The sequence below is a fragment of the Monodon monoceros genome, unplaced genomic scaffold (genome assembly GCF_005190385.1).
Source record: "Monodon monoceros isolate NGI ecotype Baffin Bay Population unplaced genomic scaffold, NGI_Narwhal_1 Super_Scaffold_16, whole genome shotgun sequence".
NCBI lineage: Eukaryota > Metazoa > Chordata > Mammalia > Artiodactyla > Monodontidae > Monodon > Monodon monoceros.
Genome location: NW_021703772.1, coordinates 30,654,365 through 30,678,868, shown reverse-complemented (window position 1 = coordinate 30,678,868; position 24,504 = coordinate 30,654,365). Strand labels below are relative to the sequence as shown.

General features: G+C 39.2%; 1 protein-coding gene across 2 annotated transcripts in view; it reads left to right on the top strand.

The window, feature by feature from the left end:
• Positions 1–24,504, top strand: part of PARD3B (par-3 family cell polarity regulator beta) — a 1,035,739-nt gene that overhangs the window by 687,800 nt on the left and 323,435 nt on the right. For both annotated transcript variants that reach the window (XM_029225239.1, XM_029225240.1), the window contains 2 exons: positions 12,936–13,142; positions 13,877–14,114. In XM_029225239.1, coding sequence (XP_029081072.1) covers positions 12,936–13,142; positions 13,877–14,114 — 445 coding nt within the window. The remainder of the gene's footprint in view (positions 1–12,935; positions 13,143–13,876; positions 14,115–24,504) is intronic.

Here is a 24,504-nt window from a genome sequence, read left to right as displayed (position 1 = left end):
GAGCAGGTGTTCACAAAGAGATACCCCTCTGTGTCTTCATTTGATCAATTCAGTCCAGTGCCTATGACAGACTTAGAGGAAAACATCCCTCCTTTTCTCATGAAGAGCAAATATGACACGTATATATGGCATGTTGCAGCTTTGCTACTTTCTTGTACATGCGTAATTGCATCTTATCCCAACAAAAACCCATGAAATTGGTATCACTGTTCATTTAGACAAGTTACTTAACCTGCCTGTGCTTTAACTTCGTCAGCTGTAAAATGGAGATAACAGTAGTGTGTACCTCATATAACTGGGTTAATATCTATATAAAAGTGCTCAGAACATGCCTGGTATAGGTAGCTGCTGGTGTTTTTACCGTCATCATCATAGTCATCCTCAGGATAACCTTTCTCATTATTCCACTTTTCCTGATGAGGAAACTGAAGCCCAGAGAGGTTAAACAGTTTGCCTAGACCCCACGTCTTCCAAGTCCACACCCAAGGTGCCTCTTACATCAAAATCTTTATCGTTAACCACCCAAGACCACTTGCTTTTAGTCCATCATTTCCTTACTCAGTTTACAGAGAAGTTCTTAATTCACAGTTTGTTTAGAAATTCTATGAAAGAGAAGCTTGAGAGAAACATACCCATACAACACAAACACCCCTCCAGAAACAGACACCTCCTCCCTGTGAGGCAGCTCTGTCTCTTCCCAAATGTGAGGTCTCTGTTGAGTGGCCATGGGAACACAGTGGGAAGAACAGGCACTTAAAAGAGATACCAGGTTTACTCTTATCTCTTCAAAATCCAGAACAACATATTTAATTAGCACAATTGTAGATAGGTTGTTTGAACCCTTGGTCAACCATAGCAAGATCTGATTGTATTCCTCTTTTGGAAGCCCTTCTATTTTTCTAAAGTGTATAACAATTAGTTGTAGGTCTATAATTATTAGTAACCATCTAGAGAATGGTCCCCTCTTCACGGAGGAGTCGGGGCCAAGCTGAGCAAATGAATTTAATACAACTCTTCTCATCATTGGGGAATTTGTCTCTCATAAAACCCACCCGGTAATAGACTAGAAAATGCTCACCTTTAGACTGGCCTCAGACATACTTCTCACTGCTGTTATCAGTTCTGTACTTATGATCCCTTCACCAACATTATAGCCAAAGAACAATCTTCCCCGCTCCTCAAGTATCTGTCTGACCTGAGTTGGAATAACTGGTGGGTGTTATATGAAGGAGAGATTGGAGAATAGGGCACTAAGCCAAGACTCCCTAGGTTACAATCGAAAGAAGCGAATTTCAATCTGGCTGTTGCAAAGAAGATAATTTGTTGCTCAAGCAACTGTAAAGTTCAGAGAGTGGATCTAGGGTCTGTGTCAACTATATTCTCACAGTTTTAGTTCCTCTCTTTGTAGAAAAGCAAGATGGCTACCAGCAACTCCAGGTTTATCCTCCCGGTAACCCCAGTAGCAAACAAGATGACTTTTTCCTGATCACTCTATAAGGATTAGTTCTAATTAGCCAACAACGTACTCCTGAACCAACCAAGGGGATGAAATGACTAGTCGTGCCTGGGTTAGAAGCACACTTCTGGGTGAAAGTAGGGGAGGTGTAGTAACCCAAGGAAAAGCGGGAGACCCCTTTTATGTGGAATAGTGGATACTGGGTAGTAAAAAAAAAAAATAAAAAAAATAAAAGAAGGGATGTCCATAGTAGGGGGAGGTAAAAAGGGACAGATCAGGATAACTGAAGCATTGTGATGCCCTTCCGCTTTCTCTGTGAGCTTCCCTCAGTCAGTGTAAAGCAGTGTTTCCAGGTACCGCTGACATTTCGCTACAATCCAGCAAGAATTTCAGTACAAGAAAGATTGATCATGGACTTCCCCGAGGAGGAGTTATTAATGGAAATACCACCTTCTTGTAACCTTGTTTCCCGCTGACAAGGGCTCCTCGGGCTGAGTTATAGGGAAACTCTAGCGTGTTGTCAGATTTCACAACAACATTAAGTGGGACTTCCTTTTCATATTTGCCACCTCATTTATTTTGTGTGTCCCCATGTTATTAGTTTTACTGCCCATTAATCATTATATATTATAGAATACAGTAAAGTGTGCTGAAGGAGAGATAGCAGTGGGCCCGGCCATACCAGTCACAGCTCAGCCATGCAAGAAGGAAGCTCAGGAGTGATAGGCAGTGCCCCTTCCTACCCCTTCCCAGAGGCACAGCCATGAACACCTCTTGCCTCCCAAGTGGACTAGAACATGTTTCTTCAGCCTTTCCTACCTGGTCAAAGAAAGATCTGAGGGCAGTTAGTCTGTTCACTGTGAGGACAGATGACTAACCACACTAAAAATGATTTCAAAGAAATTGTTTCACAGAAGCCTGAAGTTACAATTGTAAAAAGGAAGAAAGTAAAGAGCAAGGGATTTTATAAGCAGGGAGCTCCATTGCTATATGATTTCAGTCTTTCTTCTAATTTGTCCTATGAATTTCTTCCAAATTTTCTTTTCTCAAAATAACAATATCATCAAGCCATTCCTCAGGTAAAAAAACTTTCAAAGGCTTCCAACTGCCCCCTCCTCTGAGTCTCACCTTCTTAACTTTGAGACCCTTCATATCTCTCTTCCTCCTCTGTCCCCACACTTATTTCCCGCCAATCCCCAATTTTCCCTTGCTGGTCCTCCATCCTGTGTACCCCCTACCAAGTAGACATGTCAGGACTTTTCCTCATACGTTTCCCTTGCAGTAGAGTGACTGTCTACCTCCTACCTTTCCCGTGTATTTGATCCATCTTCAAGGACAAGTCCTGCTTCATTCATGAAGCCTTATTATCCTTTGACCTGGGATCACAGTGTGCTTTCTCTTCTCTGGACTTCCCCAAGTCTAAACTACTCCAGCCCTGACCTCTGCCATATGTCAGTCTTCTCAGCTCTATCATTCACAGAGATGCCTGTTGACTAATGATCCCAAAAGCCTTATGACCTTGCCTGGTTTGTCATTTTGTTGATGGTGTCATGGGTTGCTCTGAGGGAGAGGAGTCACTTGGCTGGTGAAAGAAACTAACCAGCTCTTTCCTTGCTGTCCCAGACATGGTTATTTTCATCAAGTGATTTTAACACTTGGTTTCTCTTTGGAAAATGCCTCTGTAAGAAATAAACTTATTTGGGCTATTGAAGGAAGTGAAATGTATAGAAGATGATTTGAAAAGAGATGAAGACTGTTAAACAATAGAAAACAAAAAAGTAGAAGTTTTGAATAAAGAGTGAAAATTCAAAGCTAATGATGACTCAGGCCCACAGTGTATGGATGTGGAAACAAATTCTCCTGGCATTCTGTTGGCTGGAGATAATCCTCCTAATGAGTGTAAACATTGCTCATGCAAAAAGACATATGGTACAAACTAAGTTTACTGAATATTTACTGTGTGCCAGGCATCATGAGATAATCCTCTAACTACCCTGTGAGGGATGTGCTATCATTATCCCTCTTTTACAGATAAGGCAAGGGAGGCACAGAGAGGTACAAGCCTCATCCAGCTTCACAGTTAGTGCAGAGGTGGGGCTAGAACGCAAATCCAAGCAATCTGATGCCAAAACCTGTGCTTGCATTAGGTATTGCCTTAAAGATTAAATTTTTAGTGGATGCTGAAGAGTTAGTTAGCTGGTGGAATGAAGAGATAACATGTTCCCCATTGGAAATATAATTCCAGAGAAAGCTAGGAGTCAAACATTTTTATTTTCTAAACTTTGGGGATATATTGCCCTCAGATGGGTACTTCACAAACATTAGGGACTGCTCTACATTCTCTGGTGTTATCACTGCATGTGTTCATCTTTGCTCTGCACTCGGATTATAACATCTTGGAGGAAAGCAGGTGCCTTATCTTTTATGTCTGAGGCATCAAAGAATTTGGCAGGAGCTTTAGCTCAAGAATTGTCCAGACATAGCATCTTGGCCAAGTCAGTGGCCGAGCTTTTCTTGTCTGCCAACTCAGGGGATTTAAGAGAGGAATTGGAAGGGTATTGAGTTGAGTGGTTCTTCTGAAATTTACATAAGACATAGTAGTAAGGCACTGCCTCTCAGGAATGGTTCTCGAGATCTGTATGATCTCATATGTGAATCTAAAAAAGCCAAACTCATAGACAAAGAGAATAGAATGGTGGTTGCCAGGAGCTGAGTGATGGGGAAAATGAGAAGAGATGTTGCTCAAAGGCTATAAACTTACAGTTATAAATGATGGGGATCTAATGTACAGCATGGTAACTATAGTTAACAGTACTGTACTACATACTTGAAAGTTGCTAAAAGAGTAGATCCTAAATGTTCTTATCACACACACACAAAAAGGTAACTATGTGAGGAGATGAAGGCAATAACTAACTTTATTGTGGCAATCATTGTGCCATATATACATGTATCAAATCAAAATATAAATATATACGTATCAAAATCAGATATGTATGTATCAAATACATTGCACACATTAAACTTACACAGTGCTACATGTCAATTATATCTCGATTAAAAAAATAAAACGTTTACCCAGGGTTAAAAAAAAAAATCAGAGACTCACAGGAACAGTTTATTTCTCTTGATTCTCAGTCTCTCCTAGACACACACTCACGCTGGGGCACATTCTCATTGAGAGTAATGGTGAGTAAAATTGCTCTTGTTACTTATTTTATCCTGCCCTTCCTCCCTCCTCTCTTGCTTTGTAGCTCTCTCTGGACATGAAAACACAGTTGAACTTAGGTAAGATCAATTGTGTAAGGTGTATCCTCATTTTATACAGGAAAGAACTTTATAAATTATAAAGCAACAGGAAAATGTTAGTTACTATTACACTTCTATTCCTCTTAGGACCTAGCACAGTTCTGAGTGACAAAAAATACTCAGTAAACACTCATTGATGGCTGACTTGATTTTGGCTTGACACTCTAACGGTAGATTGAAACCTAGGTTAAAGCATATCTCTTAAGAGATTGTTATTCGTTTTACTGAATATTCATATTATATATTATTGTTATTCAAAACTGAAAAACCTTACTTTCTATCATTTCTGGAAATACTGAGTAATTGAAAATTCAAAGTTCTGTTATGTTTTTTCTTTTTAGTGCAGTCAGTTAGCTATAAAAAGGGGAGAAAGAGGGCTTCCCTGGTGGCGCAGTGGTTGAGAGTCCACCTGCCGATGCAGAGGACACGGGTTCGTGCCCCGGTCCGGGATGATCCCACATGCCGCAGAGCGGCTGGGCCCGTGAGCCATGGCCGCTGAGCCTGTGCGTCTGGAACCTGTGCTCCGCAACGGGAGAGGCCACAACAGTGAGAGGCCCGCGTACCGCAAAAAAAAAAAAAAAAAAAAAGAGGGAGAAAAGAGTAAAGCAAAAATTATAAAAATAATTTTTGACCCTAAAAAAATAGAGGTACCCAGTTTATACTACATCCTGTAAAAATGTCTTCATGTGGATACCATCCAAGAAATCAATCAGTTTGACTTTTTTGTTATGCTAATGGTCTTTGAAGAAACTTATTAGAATCCTTTTTAGTATACTTTATCTTGAGAGTATGGCATTATACAACCCACGCTGTATAATATATAAACTGCTCGACACTCAAAAGCAGAAGAAAGAGGTGCTGTTGAAGCAAGCCCTACAAAGAATAAGTGGTAAAAAGAATGAGGAGGGGAAAAAAAAAAAATCACTGAAACAATTTGTGTTCAGAATGAAAAGCCTGTTACCAAGACATACAAGGAGGAGCTGGAAGACAAATAAAGGTGTTTTGGGCAGTGGGTAAAAATAAGACTATTCAAAGTGCACATAAGGAGGGGAAATAGCAGAAAAGGCTAATATCACAGAGAAGTTAAGCAAAAGGAATGAGTCGTAGAAAAAGGCAAAACATAGAGAAGATGAGTGAGTAAATATAGGTAGGGCAGAAATGATTAAATCCTTGGAAATGACACAAAAAAACCTAAGGGTCATATTAACGAAGAACAGGAGGCTGTGTGTGGGCTTTGAGGGCGTGAAGCAATCGTGAGGTGTGTTTCTCCCCATAAACTCCCTTCAGCCTCACAGCACTGGAGAACAGGGCCGTCTTCATCCTGTAACTACCCTTTCCTTGCACCTTCCTTTACTCCTACAACAAATATTTATTTAGTACTTCTCTGCGCTGACAATACAAAGATCAACAAGTTTAAGAAAATGGTACGTGGCATTCATCAGTCCTATTGATCCCATTCCACAGGTAAGAAAGCTGGCCTCTTTAGTCAGTTTATTGGACTCTCAAGTGAGTCTTCTTTTTTTCCCCCCTCACTTAAATAATAAAAGGGTTTTTTTTCTCCTTTAAGCAGCCACATTTCCCTTCCAGAAACCAATGTTATTTATGTAATTTTTGAATTAATTATTAGCTTGAATGCCAGTTAGAGGGGTGGTGGTGGTGTTTTTGACCCAGTGTAGTTATCCTGATAAGGCAGAGAGAGGGAAAACAAAAGATTATAACAAACTAGTCTATTGGCATTAGGTTTGAGTCCGTCAGTTGCCTTAACAGAACCTACCCAGAGATATGGTTATAAATATATCTTGAAAAAGTGTTTCCCTACTAAATTGAACCACAGAGTCCATTTTCTTATCCACAAACTAAAGAGTAAAAGAAAAAGTGTCATGAGAATATTTTGGTGTAATAAATTCACTATTCATTACATTTGTGGGATATAATTTGAGTCCAGGAAAGAAACCAAAATATGGCATCAGATTTTGACTTTCAATTTATAAAAGAGGGAATTTTTAGTGAAGAATATTAAAGTGTACAGCAGCACTTAGCAGAGATTTGAAGTCACTTGGAGGGCCATGCCCACACTTATAATCAAAGCATTTGTTGTATTTGTTCACCTCATCTTCCTGTAATTTTCTCTATATCTTTTCACTTTAAAATAGACAATGTTTGGAGACAGAGTAGGAAAGATTATGCAAATATATGAATCTTAATGAGAAGTTCTGAACATTTTGACACGAATTTCAGGAAAAGACCTTGGGATATACGAGACTTTTAAAGGAAAAAAAACTCTGCTCCTAGAGAACTTGGAGATTGCCAGTAAAAGAACTGAGACCCAAATGACAGCAGATAATGTATAAACCAGATACATTATGCCCTATGGTACATGAATAGGAAACAGGGCACTGTGATAAGCTTGGAATGATGATCAATATTTGGAATACGGAGATAGGCAAGAAGGTAATTAGGCCCATTATGGACACAGTTAACAGATAACATAATTTGGGAAATTATACATTTGGATATTATGGGGAATTTGGGCTAATGGATTTGCAGTGATATCTATTAAAGCACATAAGACATTTTGCCTCTAGGGGAAACTACTAAAAAAAAATCAAAATTTTCAGTAAGTGTAATCTGAAATAAAAAGACAGTGAGATGTGTTGGAGAATAAAGTGGTGTTGTGACTTCCTAGTTGGAAGTTGTAATAATTTTTCATTCAAAGAGTTTTAAGGCTATCAATTTCACATCACAACTCCCCATGAAGCAAGTAAAGCATTTCTATTGTATTTGCCCACGTTCATTGCTCATAATACAGCAAGGCCAAATTGTTAATGAAAGCAAGCTATCTTGACGAATTCATGGCCTTCTCAAGTTTCATGCTGTGTCCCCCGGATAGCGTTGCAATCATTTTGATCCCCAGCTTACTACTGCGCACAATTCCTTTATTTTAGGGGGAGGGGCTCTAACATAATTAATTTTCACTAAGTGCCTTGAGGGCCATCAATGTTATTGAAATTTGCAAATTAATACATTATTTATTGTTAATTTATCATGAGTATCTGTTAATTATAAAGCTCTAGCTTGGAGGAAACCTTGCCATGTATATGAAAGTGAATACCTTCCCCCAAATAATTCTTTATGTTTTAATAAGAATGTATTGGAAGCAATCTCATCAATAATGGATGATCCAATTACTGGTCTTCTGGATTAAGGCATTCTTTTATTGCAAGATTTTAATGCTAGAATGGGAAGTGCAAACATTGCCAATGAAATCTCAGACTAATTAAATGATTATAACCTAAGGGGAAGGGCATCCAAGACTCCACTATTAATCTTCCCAAGAATAGCCTCTATATGTGATGAACAGATGGATATATATACCTTATTTCAGAAGAAAAAGCTGTAAGGGTTGTTTGGGGAAAAAAAGTCAGTTTAACTTTTGAATAAAAAAGGAAAGATGGTATTTATTTATAGAGCCCTTTTCAGCTTCTTGCAGAAGGAATAGTTGTATTTTAAAATGCAGTGGCAGATTGAACCAAATAAATTGTGCTAGACCTTCACTTACTCAAATGTTTAGAGTTGATACAAAAGCACCAGTGACAATAATCATCACTAATGCTTTATGAGTCCCTATTACATGCCAAACGCTCTTCCATCCTCGTCTTATCCAAATTTTACAGATTAGGAAGTGGAAAGCACAGGAAGGTTAATAACTCAAGAAATAAGTGGCAGAGTGGGAGGGTGTTAGATGTCCCACAGTCTCTCCACTTCACTATTAATCACTAGACCATTCACGATTCACCATTCACTATTAATCACTACTCTCTAGACCATTTTATTCTCTATTATTCTAATCACCTGCCTTGCAGGGAACCAACAGCAGTTCTCAGCTATAGGGCAGAGGCAGGAACCCAAGACTGGGTCAGAAAAACTGAGGTCCACATCCAAACAATCCTCCGGGAGGGACCTTTTGTTTTATAGTATGTTGAAATGGGACTTTTACCTAGAAAGGCTGGGGCAGTGGTTTGACTCTTTTATAGAGGTCCCTCTCCACCTGCACAGTAGCTCTGTACTGCCCTTCTCCCCACTTGTTTCATGCACATGGGAGAAATGGTGGCAGAATCCTTTAAGTCTTTAGACTTGAGTGTTCAGTTTCTCCATAACACTGTATTTTTCTGGATGGTGGGAAGCAGTGGATGTGTCTGAGGGTTGAAATTTCCCTTGACTCTGTATGGGGAAGGCTTCCAGGACCACACCAAGCCAATCCTTCATTTGGGAACAGGTGAATCTTCAAAAATGCTGTAGCATCTTTTAAAACAATTATTTCTGTGATGTTTCTTTATGAGACTTTTACTTTAAGGAAAAATTTAGCACGTGGAACGTGAAGAATATTTTCATTATACCATTTTGAGGATAACTTTTATCATGCAAGATCCCTCTTTTAGTACCTTTGATAAACGTTGTGTCATTTGTTTCAAGAAATTTGTGAATGTCAACTTCATGTTTCTGACAGGAAGATAAGTTTATCTGGATCTTAGAGAACATGGTCACTGAACATAGAAGTCATAAATTTAAAAAATATAGTCATGCTAGTAAAGTTTGTGAAAAGATTTATTTCTTGGCATTTGCAACTAACCTAAACTGGCCTGGAAACTATTGAAAAATCATATTCAGATTAGTTCTGTAGATACTCCAAATGGGACAAGTAAATGCTCAAACTTGGACACAGACCACCTTGTAACTGATAACACGTGGTATTCAAAGATTGCTCTCTCAGATAATTGCTTAAAATCAGCCACAGTCAATGTCACATCAGCTACAGGTGAAAACGTGAGGAGTCATCACTCTTGGGGACGACTTCAGTAGGATAGAACTTTATATTATCCCTTCAAAGAGACCTCTACTTGTAGTGGGAGCCTAGAAAACAACATGATTTGTATAAATGGTTAGGCTAAAAATAGTGAATCTTCCCATTCTGAAAGCTACAGAATTTCCAACGCAATGGCAACCTAAGCTGGAACTGGTGAGGATAGGGGTAGGGAAGGGGGACTGACTGTGACAATTTATTGTGCCCACTTAGGACCTTTGTGTGGTAAAACGCTTTATTCCAAGTGTTTTGTTGACATTTAGCGCTGATGCCATCAGTTGACATAATAGTCCCTCGGAACCAGTAACCTGGACCTTCCCTCAGAAGCCTTGGACATGCAAAGGAAATGTGAACTCTAGTCAAGGTCCTTTTCATGTGGAGATTCAATTCAGTCAGTTCAGTGCACCTGTAAGTCCTGGTAAGGACTTTCCTGATTTCAGATTCTCCTCTCTAACGTCAGTCTTTATTTTTCCACCACTATATCCTGTTTACTCCCTAGAAATAAATAAGAAAGTTGTTTTCAAGCCTGAAAATCCCTGAGTCCACATTTGTAACCAAGACTCAATCACCTTTCTGCTTTTAGTTTTACTATGTACTGTATCCAGTAGAGCTAGGTTACAATTTTGGCCAACATTAGTTGACACTTCTAATTTGTGACTTCTCTTTATGTAAAGTGAATTACTTGCTGGCTCTATTAATCCTGCAAAGCCCGTGAATCCTTAATGTTCAGTTTGCTTTGAATGAGTAACAGTGTATTTGTTCCTTCTCAAATATGACTTCTTGCTGAGCTTTAGATGAGCTCCTTTTACATAACATGCCTTATGTCTTGGATGATTTATTCACTTTCATGTTCCCCAGAATTTATTGCTAAAGGTTGACGTGAATACTTACAGTTTGGGCTCTAATATAATCTCCTGAATGGCAATTAATAAATAAAAGATGGTTACTATTGTTGACAGAGGAACTAGGCTTTCTCAGATAGTTTTCATCTTCATGTTTTCACCAAACTTCATGTCAGATCCCTAGGGAGTGATGGTGTAAAATATTTTCTGTGAACTCCAAAGCTTTTACTGTTGCCTTAATACCCCGAGCCTCTATGTTGCTTTTTGTTTTCTTGTCAGAAATGATCTTATTCAATTTCTGTTTCTTCCACTTACCTTCCTTCCTGGGACTATAAGAAACATGCCTCTTTCTGGATTTAGTAATGATGTATTCTTACTATTTATGATTTGCAAGTAGCACCTGAAATTTGTCCCTGAAATTTCTTATACTTTTTTTTTTTGCTTAGTCTCATCTCTGTTGCATTTATTAATGATGCACTGTTGACTATAAAATGTAATGTTGGGCTTCCCTGGTGGCGCAGTGGTTGAGAGTCCGCCTGCCGATGCAGGGGACACGGGTTCGTGCCCCGGTCCGGGAAGATCCCACATGCCGTGGAGCGGCTGGGCCCGTGAGCCATGGCCGCTGAGCCTGCGCGTCCGGAGCCTGTGCTCCGCAACGGAAGAGGCCACAACAGTGAGAGGCCCGCGTACCGCAAAAAAAAAAAAAGTAATGTTTATTGTCATCATGTATATTGTTCAAAGTGCAAAATTGCCTCCTGTAAGTTAATGATGAAACTGTAAAACAACATCCAGTTTTTGCATTTTGTCCACTTGATTAGGCTCAGGGTCTTATTTTAGAGATGAGGAAACTAGAGGCCATTTTAAGTAGCTTGACCATAGTCAAGTAGAGGGTGGAGATCAAGTACAACTTTAGACAGTACAGAGCAGAAAAGGTGGAATTAGGCTGCCTGAGGACAGTTCCCAGCTCTGAAGCTTATTAAGTGTGTATCTTTAGACTAGGTATTTATCTGCTCAGTGCCTCAGTTTCCTCATTTGTAAAATGGGAACAATTTTGGCAGTAGCACAACGGTAAGGATTATGGTAAGTTAGGTAAAGTACTTAGAACAGGGCTAAGCACTGTCTGCATTATTAGTTATTAGCATTATTGTCATTATTTTTAACATATTCACAATATATGGGAGGGTGTGTTTTGTTGTTTTGTTTTTTTAACTTTATGCGTGTCTATATAGTCATTATACCTTTGTTGTGCTTCTTTTGTATTCCTTGTATTACCTAGTGATAATGTTCATGATGGCAGCATTAGTAGAAGCAAAAATACTGATCATAGTAAGAAAAGACAGGGCTGTTTACTGAGCCTTACCATATGCTAGGCATCGAAGTAGGTACTGTATGTACACAATCCTTAATATGTACTCAATCTGTATCTACTAAAAAACTGCAAAGTAGTTTATTTCCAGAAATGCACGTATAACCCCTTCATGACAGTAATCTTTGTAACTGGACAGGATCATGAGCTTTGGCCCTGGTGGAAAAGAGCCCTGCTAGAATTCCCTCCATCTTTAAAATAATCCTTGTGCTGCTGGTATTTATATAGCCTAATCTTGTTACAGACAACTAGGGGCCTGGCTGTGGGTGGGAATGGGGGTCAAGGCATGGGTGAAAAGGGGCAGGTGACAGGGCAAGACAAACAGTGCAAATGAAAAATATTACATATCAGAACACACATTATTCAACTTCACCTAGTTTTTCTTTTGGAATATTATATCATATAAAGAAAACTACCTCTTTCCTAGATACCCAAATAGAAATACATTTGGAACAGTAAGCACTGACACAGAAAAGTTGTTTTCTTTCTCGCTTTGCTTTGTCAACTAAAAAAATTGCATTCACCATACAGTAAGAGTGCTAGAGTATGGTAGAGTGTTTAACCCTAAAAATTACTATCACTTCAATGCTCTTTGATTTCTGTGCATAATACATTACTTAATAATTATAAAAGCAATGTTGGAGATAATAAAAGCTACAATGTAGGGGAGTGCTTGGAATGAGAACTGTGAGAGAAACACTGTTAGGTGCTCTGTATGTGTGTGCAACTGTGTGTGTGTGCATATACACACGCTCATACATATAATCTCTGCAGACTGCTATAGCCTTTCAAAGTCATGTATATGTGTGTGCACACGTGCATATATATATATATATATATATATACGCATGCATATTTATTTCTATATATGACATATCATTTTAAATCTTCCCACAACTTTATAGAAAAGGAAACGAAGGCTCAGAGAAGTCAAAGTACTTGCTCAAAGTCACAAAAAGCGGCAACGCTGGGGTTTAACACCAAGTCCCACCCATTTAACCCCACTCCTCCCTTTTTGAGATAGAACAACAACAAGCCTTCTCACTCCACCCCCACTGCCTCATTAGGGGAAGGGTGACCTTTTGCCCTTTTTTCTTCCAGACTCTCCAAGCAGAGATTTCGGTCCAACTCTGGGTTTGAAAAAGTCCAGCTCCTTGGAGAGCCTGCAGACTGCAGTTGCCGAGGTCAGGAAGAACGAACTTCCCTTCCACCGGCCCCGGCCGCACGTGGTCCGTGGCCGAGGCTGCAACGAGAGCTTCCGAGCAGCCATTGACAAATCTTACGATGGACCCGAAGAATTAGAAGCTGGTAGGGCAACGAGCTTGCTGAAATGGTTTCTTCCTCTCCTTATTATCTGCGAATCATAGGCAAGAATGGGTGCTTAAGTACAGAGAAAAGTGATTTAAGGTCACAATTATATTTTTGATATTAAAAGTAATTCATTTCCCTGATATGTTTTGCCCTTAGGCTTAACGAACATGGAACTAGATAACGCAACATGTGATTTATTTTACAGTGCAACCGCCAAAGAAATGTTCTCCTTCAATTTCCTACAAGGACCAACTGTCATTTACCCTTAGGGTAGGAGCACTAAGTATGCATCTCTTGACATTATTATTCAAGTCATTAGATGCAGCCTCAACACGAGGACTGACTGCTTTAATTGGGTAGAAGCAGTCCGGTTATAGCTGAACTCAAAAACTTCTCCTGGAAATAAACTCACCCTGTTTGTTTCCCAGCACATCGGCATTCTGAGCTGATCAAGGTTAACAAGCTGCTTTGAGAGAGATCAGTGTTTCATCACATATCAGACCTTTTATACTACTGGCTAAGCAACCAATGTCCCCCACTCCCAGCAGCAAACCTTGCTTGAAGTAACCAGATTTAGGCAGTTGTCTCTTCAAAGGGTACGCGTAGCCTCGTGGCAGGGTAGAACTCCGGAGTGCCTTTATTCATTATTCTGTGTTTTACATTTTAACTTTTCTTGAGATACTAACAGTAAGTGCCCCTGACCATGTGTATTGATTTTTTTCTCTGTACAGATGGTCTGTCTGATAAGAGCTCTCACTCTGGCCAAGGAGCTCTGAATTATGAATCTGCCCCTCAGGGGAACTCTGAGCTAGAGAATGCAGAAAATAAAGCCAGGAAAGTCAAAAAACCGAAAGAAAAGGAGAAGAAGAAGGAAAAGGGCAAATTCAAAGTCAAGGTGAAAAAGCAGAAAGAGGGAAATGAAGATCCAGAAAGGAAAATAAAGAGGAAGGGATTTGGTGCCATGCTGAGGTAGGGACCTGCTTTGAAGGCAAAGTTGGGATGGTTTTGTTTTATTTTGTTTTGTTTCTGTTGATGAAATCACTCATTTGTGTGCATTCAGAAAAAACAAATGCAAGCTTTCCCTCCTCTTCAGCTAGATGCCTAAAAATCTTTTTTTAAATTATAGTTGATTTACGATGTGTTAATTTCTGCTGTACAGCAAAGTGATTCAATTATAAATATATACACACACACACACACACACACACATATATATATTCTTTTTTATATTCTTTTCCATTATGGTTTATCACAGGATATTGAATATACTTTGCTGTGCTATACAGTAGGACTTTGTTATTTATAAATTTTATATATAATAGTTTGCATCCACTAATCCCAATCCATCCCTCCCCCACTCTCGCCCCACCCCACTGGCAGTCACAGGTCTGTTCTCTATGTCTGTGAGTCTGGTTCTGTTCCACAGATAAGTTCATTTGTGTCATATTTTAGATTCCACATATAAGTGACATCATATGGTATTTGTCTTTCTCTTTCTGACTTACTTCACTTAGTATGATAATCTCTAGTTGCATCCATGTTGCTGCAAATGGCATTATTTTGTTCCTTTTTATTACTGAGTAGTATTCCATCGTATACATATACCACATCTTCTTTATCCATTCATCTGTCGAGGGACATGTAGGTTGTTTTCATGTCTTGGCTATTGTGCATAGTGCTACTCTGAACATTGGGATGCATATATCTTTTTGAATTATAGTTTTGTCTGGATATGTGCCCAGGAGTGGGATTGCTGAGTCATATGTAGATGCCTAAAAATCTTAACTGCTGACTGTGCTTGATCCTCTCCTGCAGAGGCAGGAGGAGCCTCTTAGTTGGCTCCTGATCCTCATGGTGATGACAGGAAGCTGTCATAAATGTATGTCAAAGAAAAGCCAACACTTGGTAGAGGCATGGGCAACGCCTATAGCCCTAGGTACAAAAGCATTATGTGGATAAAGAAGATGCTTCTTCCATCAACATAGGGAAAGCAAGAGGTGAGGGAGTCCTCATCTGTGACCTCTAGAACACCACCTTTGAATTAGAGAAGACAGGTTAGATGAACCACAACCCCACTCCCACCCCGCCCCCCATGATTCTAGGTGTGCCCATGGCCAGGTCTGTGGGCACATTAGTCGTCAGAGGCAGTGAGGTGCAGTGGAGATGTCATCGCATCTGGAATCAGAGGGCCTTGATCTGAACCCATGACCCTCATACACAAGCTGCTGGGCATCGCACATGTTACTTAACTTCCCTGAGCCTTGCTTTCCTCACTTTCAAAAGGAGGCTAGTATACTGCCGTCTGACTCAGTGGGATTGAGAGACAAGATGTCGTAGGCAGTCAGTCCATTGACTGGGCATAGCTCAGCAGGGTGCAATCAGAAAACAACTTTCTTTCTTCTCCTACAGCTACCTTCAAATACACCCCGTTGGTGTTGTCAGAATGTCCACGATTTGATGACATCTCAGTTTTCTGGCTGATGGCTTTCTGGTCACTTCTGGATGTTAAAACACCCTCTTTGTCAGGGGCTAACATGCACCATCTGATGTTAATCAGCGCTTTCTTCTTCCCGGCCCCGCAGGGCTCAGCCCTAGCGAGGGCCCTACAGTGTGCAGGATTCCACATTCTTCTGGTTCTCCGTCTCTGGGACAAAGGGAAGGGAAGGACTTTATTAAAACAAAGGCCTGTATCTGGTGTAATCTGGCAGTTGGGGCTCTTTTGGGCCACTTCTGTGGATTTTTCAGGGGGCTCCTTACTGCACCAATCACTGGTATAGGAGATTTATTTTTCCGTTGACTTCCTAAGACCCTTTGACCTCAGGGAGCACAACTCTGGAGCCTCCTTAGCCAGCTGGTAGACTTCTTTGATGATGTCAACTTAAGGTGGCTTTTGTCCAACTTCCTTCTAGAGCATCTGCTTGGCTCACTAGAATTACCAAACTCTTGCCCCTCCAAATGATAGAAGTGCAGCCTGTTCCCACTGTTCCATTTCTCCTTACCAGCCGTACAGATCCCCCAACCAGCCTGGCATCTCCAGATCACCAAGCAAACGGGTACGACATGAGATGTCAGTCTCCTTTTGTACAGTTACCTCCAAATTTTCTGACGGGTTTTCTCGTTGCCCCCTCACTTATTTTGTTGGGAGTGAGATGAGGAAGCACCTCTTTCCATTACTTCCTTTACTCCTATAATTTCCCAGCAAAGAAAATCCATTTCTCAATCTCTACTCTTCTGTTCCATGGACTGAAGGTGAGTGATGGGAGGTGATAGTTGATGAGCCAGTTTAGCACCTCTTATTAAACCGTTAGGAGATGTCTTTCTTAAGAATGTTTTGTGGTATTTGTCATCACATGTTCTCAGTTTGGGATGTTCCACTGAAATTTTAGACGGAAATGGAAAGTTCTATTCCATATGTGTTATTCATATATATATTCTCTCTCTCTCTCTCTCTCTCTCTCTCTCTCTCTCTCTCTCACTCCATGTTTATGTGTGTGTGTGTGTGTGTGTGTGTTTGTGTACATACATATGACCTTGAAAGTACAAAGTGACATTTAGGGACACAAATAACATCAACACCAGTGGACATATCTCTCAAAAAAACGGTGTTTTTCCTGGTGGTCTCTTTAGACTCTGTATTTCCATTTGCCATTTAAAATTTTAAACTTGTCCTTATTCTGGGTAACTATTATGACTGCTGTTAGATAATCATCCTTGATAATAATGATAACGTGTAACTGCAGTATATTTACATGAGAGTCACCTTTGCAGTCATGGAGTTCAGAGGTTAAAAATGCAGATTCTGTATGTGTAACTCTGATGCCAATCCTGGTTTCTCTGCTTTCTCTCTAGGTAACATTGGGCAAGTTATTGTAATATTTAATCTCTTTCTGTGTCATCTGAAAAATGGGAATAACAATTGAATCTACTATTATTATGGGAATTATAGTTGCTTAATTACAAGTAACTTGCTTAGAACAGTGCCTGGCAAGTAACAAACATTCAATAAATGTAAATTATTGCAGTAAGTAGAATAATGGCCTCCCTAAAAATGTTCATGTCCCGCTCTGCAGTACCTGTGAGTATGTTATATTGCATGGCTAAGGAGAATTGAGGTTGCAGGTGGAATTAAGGTTGCTCTTCAGCCGACCTTTAAGATAAGGTGATTATCCTGAATTTGCCCCTGTGGGCCCAAGGTAATAACAAGGGGCCTTAAAGGTGGAAGAAGAAGATGTGACTATGGAAGAAAGGTACAGAGAAATACAATATGTGACTGGAGGGACTGTAAGCCGAGGACTGTGGGCAGCTTCTAGAAGGTGGAAAGCAGAGAAATGCATTCTTTCTGGAGAGCGTCCAGAAAGGAGCACAGCCTGCCAACCCCTAATTTCAGCCCATTTCTGTTGTCTAAGCCACTAAGTGTGTAGCAAGTTTTGCATCATCAATAGAAAACCATATAGCTATTATCATAATTATTAATACTTCTACAATATCAGAGTAATTTGTAAGGTAAAAAAACCCTCTTTAAGGTGTTAAAGAAGAAAGCTATAAGGATTTGCCTAGGCTGTAAATATAAAAACTATTAGAGCTTCACATATCCCATTTTCTAGAATATTATTAAAGTAAGCCTGAACTTTGTATTTGATTTCAGTTGATGGGATTTGGCACGTTCATTCTCCACTGCCCAGAATACAGAGCTGGCTCTTCCTGTTGTCATCCAGTATTTGCTGTGTTTTCCTCTGGTAGAAATCACAGGTCCTAGATCCTTGAGACATCTAACAATTTGGATTTTGTTTCCTTGTACTATTTAAGCAAAATTAAGATCCGAAAGGTGGTGTTGGATTTTACCTCCAGTGTAAAAATAGCAACTGTTTTCCATAGCCTTTTGCATCTGAGTTTGTGAGCGTATTGGAGATGCTGCTACATGCACGTTTCAACAACAAAGAACACAATAGCTGTTACCATTAGCTAACAGATTTTGCTTTAACTCTCATCTGTTGCTCAGACGCTATTGACTTAGTTTCTTGTTTAAAAAAGATTGATTGCTCTAAGGATCTCGAGGAGTTGGATGTGGCTTTGCTCTTGCTTGTGGGAAGCTAAGTGTTGTGTGCTTTTCTGATATTCACTGGCCGCTTTTGTGTTGATGACATGTAGTAGCACAGTTTAGCTCAGTTAATTTAACCTACTTCCTATCGTTTTGAAAAAATGATGGGGGGGTCTCATTAATTCCCATCTTTACATTTGTTGTCTGATTCCAGTATGCATATGTTTTGTTGATTGCAGAATTACCTCTTGGCACATTCAACTATGGCTCTTACACAGGCCGTGAATTATTGTATGTTGAAATTATTGAATTATTGTATATTGAAAAATACACAGCTTAAAACCTACCAACTTTGGTAGTTTCCCTGTATGCTGTTACCTGCTGTTGAAAGAGAAGTTTAGAGGATCAAGATGCTTACATTTTTCCATTATGTGTTTCCTGTATTCTTCATGACACTACCCTGTAGAAAAGACCACCGGTGGCTTCTTGCAGCCAAAGGGTGAAGTTCAAACCCCTCCAAAAACAGCCCCATGGCTGTCAGCCCTACTCTGCCTTCCTGGGGTCTAGTAGATGTTTTCTAAGCACTGAAGAAAAATATCTTTTGGCTAAGAAAATCTTGCCCTGTCTAGAGTGGGAAATTCAAAAGTCAGTTCTTGATTTATCAGTTATTTAATAAACTTGTCAATCCTTATATTCTTTAAGCTGAATTCTGTCACAGATTTGTGTTGAAAATCCATTCCTTATATTCTTTAAGCTGAATTCTGTCACAGATTTGTGTTGAAAATCCATTCCTTTACATCATAGCAGCTATTGTCTCCTCTTGATATTATAGACCACTCACTCTGAAAACCTCTGGCCTATCAACTTGTTCTGGACCCTAAATGAAAAGGCTTGATGGCGATCAAGTATCTTTCTCTATACCCTTGGTCTGCCCAGGAAACTCCTTTTTTAATGGATTAACAAAGAACAAAGAGTAAAGCCTGCCAATCGGAATTTCGTTTCTGATTTTAGTATGTTTGCCCATATTCATTTGATCAGTAATATTGTTGAATACCTCCTCTTTGCCAAGCACATTCACAATTATTCTTCATTTATTTAACACCATTTATTGAAGGCCTACTTTGCATCAAGCACTGTTCTAGGCACTGGGCATACAGCAGTAAATCTCTGCTTTAATGGTACTTCTTTTATCTTCACAAAGGAAGAAAAAAATCAAAGACTTTTGAATTCCTTGTGGTGAGTTTAAACCAAAAACAAAGCATGTAAGCTATCTATAACAATGAATTTCCCAGGGACTGGTGTGATGTTTGCCTAGGATACAACTCGAGGGAATCAACAGTCAGTTTATATGGTGCTGAACAAGACCTCCTGGCCATGGCTCTTACGGAATTTATATTCCAGTGAGGGAGAGAGAATAAAGAACTCACTCAAAATAAATGAGATTATTTCAGGCTCTAGTAGGTGCTATGAAGAAGGTAGAATCAGAAGGGATGGTGTCATGTCACCCTCAGTAACTGGCTACCAGCCTGATAGAGTGTGCATCTGCACAGGCTACACTGAATTTCCAGCAGATATGTTATCAGAACTTAGCACGCTGGGGTACTAATGCCAAATCACCTTATTCCTGCTTTTTTTTTTTTCCCATTTTTGCAGCATATGAATATGGGAAGATTATTTTTAAACCAGTTTCACGTAAAGTTATAACAAAGAGGTAACCCAAATTGTGTATGTTTTAGTGTACATGATACCTGAAGTATCATTTTGAAGTGATGATACTTCATACCTGAAGTAAACATTTTAGAGACACATGGTCTGTAATCTGAATGGTGAACCTGATATGCAGCTACTTATATTTAACTCTGCTCCTCGCAGCCCCACAGTTGGATATTCTTTATTGTTTCTTCCTAACTCAGCTAATGCAGGTATACCTCAGGAATACACTGGTTCAGTTTCTACACTGAAAAAGTTAAATCATGAACCCTAATGACAAAGGTATTTTTTAAAACACAGAGGCAGCAACTTTTATTTCTAAACTTTGCAAATGGTAAAGCATCTATGTTTCATCCACTTTTTGCTCAAATATACTACAAGCGTGCCTCGTTTGTTTGTGCTTCACTTTATTTTACTTTGCAGATACTGTATTTTTCACCAGTTGAAGTTTTGTGGCAACCCTGCCCCGAGCAAGTCTATTGGTGCCATTTTTCCAACAGCATTGGCTCAGTTCATGTCTTTGTCTTTGTGTCACATTTTCATAATTTATGCAGTAGTTCAAACTTTTTCATTATTATTTATTTGTTATGGTGATCTGCGGTCAGTGTTCTTTGGTGTTACTATTGCAAAAAGATAACTTGCTGAAGGCTCAGATGACGGTTAGCATATTTTAGCAATAAAGTATCCTTTAATTAAGGTGCGTACATTGTTTTTTTAGACATAATGCTATTGCACATTTAATAGACCACAGTATAATATAAACATAACTTTTGTATGCACTGGGAAACCACAAAATTTGTGTGACTTGTTTTATTGCGCTATCACAGCCGTAGTCTGGAACCGAACCTGTGGTATCTGCCTGTATATATCTTATTGAAACTAGGGCAACTCTATATAATGACATCTGCTGTGAATTATTTTTAAAAGAACACTCCTACACATACTCACACACACACACCCCCACCCTCATCCACCACCACCACCACAAACAGCACAGACATCACTGCCACCAAATTCTTAACTGAATTGAAAATCCGCCCCTTACAGACTCTGTGGCCTTCATTAATCCCTTTGAGTCTCAGTCTGCTCATCAGTAAATTGGGGATAATAACGCATCCTCTCTGAGTTGTGAAGTTTTATGAGCAAAGCTATTAGTGTGGTGCTTGGCTTGATAGACTTCCCCTCTTGTCTTCCCTCGAGGCCCCACCCCAGAGAGCCAACCATCAGATATTGCCTTTCACTTGGAGCCCACTAAATTTCTGCTTCGATTTTTTTACTTTTCCTCTAATTGCTATTATGTATTTCAGGTGGCCATGCTGTCCTTAGCCTGGACAATTTTGCATAGTAAACTCTAAGAAGTAATGATAAAACTAAAATCATTCAATCATTTATATTTTATAAACTTTGGGTCACCCTGTTCTAAATGTAACCATGAACTATTTTTAAAGGTTATTTCATCACTTGGTGATGGAAAACTTTCTATTGAATTAATTCAGTAAAACTTTCTATTGCTAAATACAAATGGAGAATGGACTCAGATGGAGAATCAGGTTTTTTTGTTTTGCTTTCTTCTTTTTTCTTTTTTTTTCCTTCTCCCAGTATTTCAGACCAGAAGGTATGGATGGGTTTTGGACTTATTGCTAATGCATGGCTCAGAGTTATTTCATTGGACTGCCTTGGAAGTTGTCTTATAATACATTACCCATAGAGATACATTTTGACTTGATTTTTAAATTAGGTTAGATAGACTGAATACTTAAATCTCCAGGGAGCATGACATCTCTGTCCTCCATTTCTGCTCCTTACCTTGATCCCATAATGGCTGTTATAGGTTTATAGGTCTCGTGTACAATAAGTATAATGCAGCCATGCCTGTCATTACCTCTTTCTAGATAGTGGTTGTAAAATGTTCAACTTTATGGGTATGAAGGGTAACCTAGCTAATGTAACCAGACCAGTGAAATTGTAACAGTCATTTCCCCAAAGGCAAAAGGCCAGAGCACAGGCTAGCGTTAAGGTGCTTGGTTTCAGGAAGTAGAGGCCAGTTGGAAACATGAAATTTCAGATGAAAAATGAAAGTCAAAGTGGGTCAAAGTTCGTAATTCAGCTTCGAGCTGGATATGGAAATACAGTGAAAACACAGTGCCTTGCGGATCAGGGTAAAATGCCTGTAGATACTGAGCCTGAAAGAAATATATGACTGTGGCAAAAAAATAAATGTGCGTGTCAAAGGCTACTTCCTGGTGCAGCCATCCGTCCTCCACGGCTGTCTATGATTGCAGAGGAAAAGAAACAGAAGATGAAAACACACTGGAATTTAGTTATCCTCATTTTTTGCCTCTTTGGTAACTGAATTTTCTCACCTCACAATCCATCTTAAATTATTTACTTTCTCTTCCACAGTATGAGCCATGAATATTTCGTTTCTTCGTTTTGTTAATTTGCCAGTTTTCCTTTGAGCTAAGTGGCCTAGCAATTTTAATTTTTCATTTGAGTTGGGAAGAGCAATGACCCTTTTTTTTTTTCATTATTACTATCACAGGGCTGGACTCAGAGTGCTACTTTTTATGACCAGCGGTGTTGAGCCCATAATAGAAATGCAAAGTAGAGAGTGTAATATACCGATATTGACTTCCATTAAACCCAGTGGTGTGATAGCTGATAATATTTATATATTTATGTATTATACATCCTAGCTTTTGTTCATTTGCAGCTAAGCACCAGAGGGGAAAATTAGCCTCATAATATGAATAGATTGTGAACAGCAGAATGCAAAGAATCCGAGAGGGAGCTTCTATGAATAGGACAAGCGGTATAAAATGATGGAGAGAGATGCAAGTATGGTAACTAAAAAGTATAGATTAAATTTGGATCAGACAAATTTAGGATTGCTTGGTCGGCATTTATTTCTTAACTAAAAGACGACCCAGAGACAGATGGGCTACTCCTCTGATAGGCTGAGTGCCGACAAATGAGCTGCTATGGTGCCCAGCATGCAGAGTTTGTTTGGTGTCTGACTTTTTTTTTTTTCAGCTGTCAAGCATGTCTGCAAATGTTTCTTTATCGTTCTTTATTTTTTTGGAGGGGTGTATGTGTTCGATGGAGGGACGAGGGGCATTGATGGAGTTAATTAATATAAAAATGTATGGGTAGCTTGTTTTCAAAATCATTTTAAAATCTGATGGCTGTTCGTAGCCTTCCCCTCCTACCCTATGTAAACTTGGTTACTCGGTAGTTCTGTTCGTGGCTGTCCAAAGCAAGATGATTTTCTCATACTTATCACAATAAAAAATTATCACATAGAATGTCAACCAAAAGGCTATTTGTTTAATTAGGGTTCTCTTCTCCTCTTAATATGTGTGCATAGCTCCCATTAACATTAATGTGATTACCAAAGAGCACTGAAGAAGAATAGACCCGTTTACCTCATTCCTTCTCTTGGATAATGAGGTTTAGATTTGTTAACAGATCAGAACAAAAGTCCAGTGGAATAAAAAATTGGCTTAACTTTTAAAGAAATTGATATGCTAAAAAGAACTTTCACAAGCACTAAAGTGGAAGCTACACATTCATAAATAAACTTCATTAGCATCTAAGGTGAAATATAATCATTTAAGATGCTGGATTAATAAAATGCAAAGGATTTCCTAATGGGCCCATTTGCATACTCATATTAAATAGCAAAACACATTAATAACAGTTTTATTCATATATATAAACACTCGTAAGTTCCTAGTTGAGACTGTATTTGCCTAATTTGCTTTGTACCATGTCCAGCACAATGTCATGTCCTTGTAGGATGTTTACTTAATACTATTAGATAATGACATGTATAGATTTAATAATTTGCTTGAAAGAAAAATGGAATTAGTTCTTTACTTTGCACCTTTTCCTTATCTGAGAACCTCAGTGTAATTCACTAACATCCATCTTCCAGATGCATGGGAGATGAATGTGGTAAATAGCAAAGAACGAGACGTGGAGAAGTGAAACAGCCTTCCTGCAGACGGGCTTTGAACTGATAACAATACCAAGACCCCTCCTGACCATTGCTACCATTGTGTTAGCATTTAAAAATGCACTGACACCAGCCATAATTCTGTGTGTACTTTCATACACCCATAGTTCTTTATTTTCGCCATTCGTTGGGTTTTTAAGTCAATGTATAAAACAGCAACTTAGTAACATGAGATGGTTAATAATTAAGGTAAAAGGCTTGAACCTTTGGCATAATAACTGTACCTGTTTTCCTCATAGAATAAGAGGCCTCCCAGAACCATTAAAAACAGGTATAGGATATAAAAATACACAAATATTACTGGGTTGCACATCTAGAACTATTATCTCAACCATGCTAAATAACATCCATCAGGAGTTTGGAGACAGTCCAGTTTTGTTTCTTCAGCTAGCTGTCGGTCATTTCTGCACGGTGGCCCGGCCTCGCCTCAGCTTCATCATGTCTAAAATCTAATTCATCATTCACCCATCTAAGTCATGAGCTCATCCTGACTTCCCTGATTCTGTTTGAGGCACTGCCAGGAATCCTGTGACATCCGGGATGCCTCCCTCTTTCCATTCTCATTCTTCCATCAGCCAGCAATCCTGCTGATA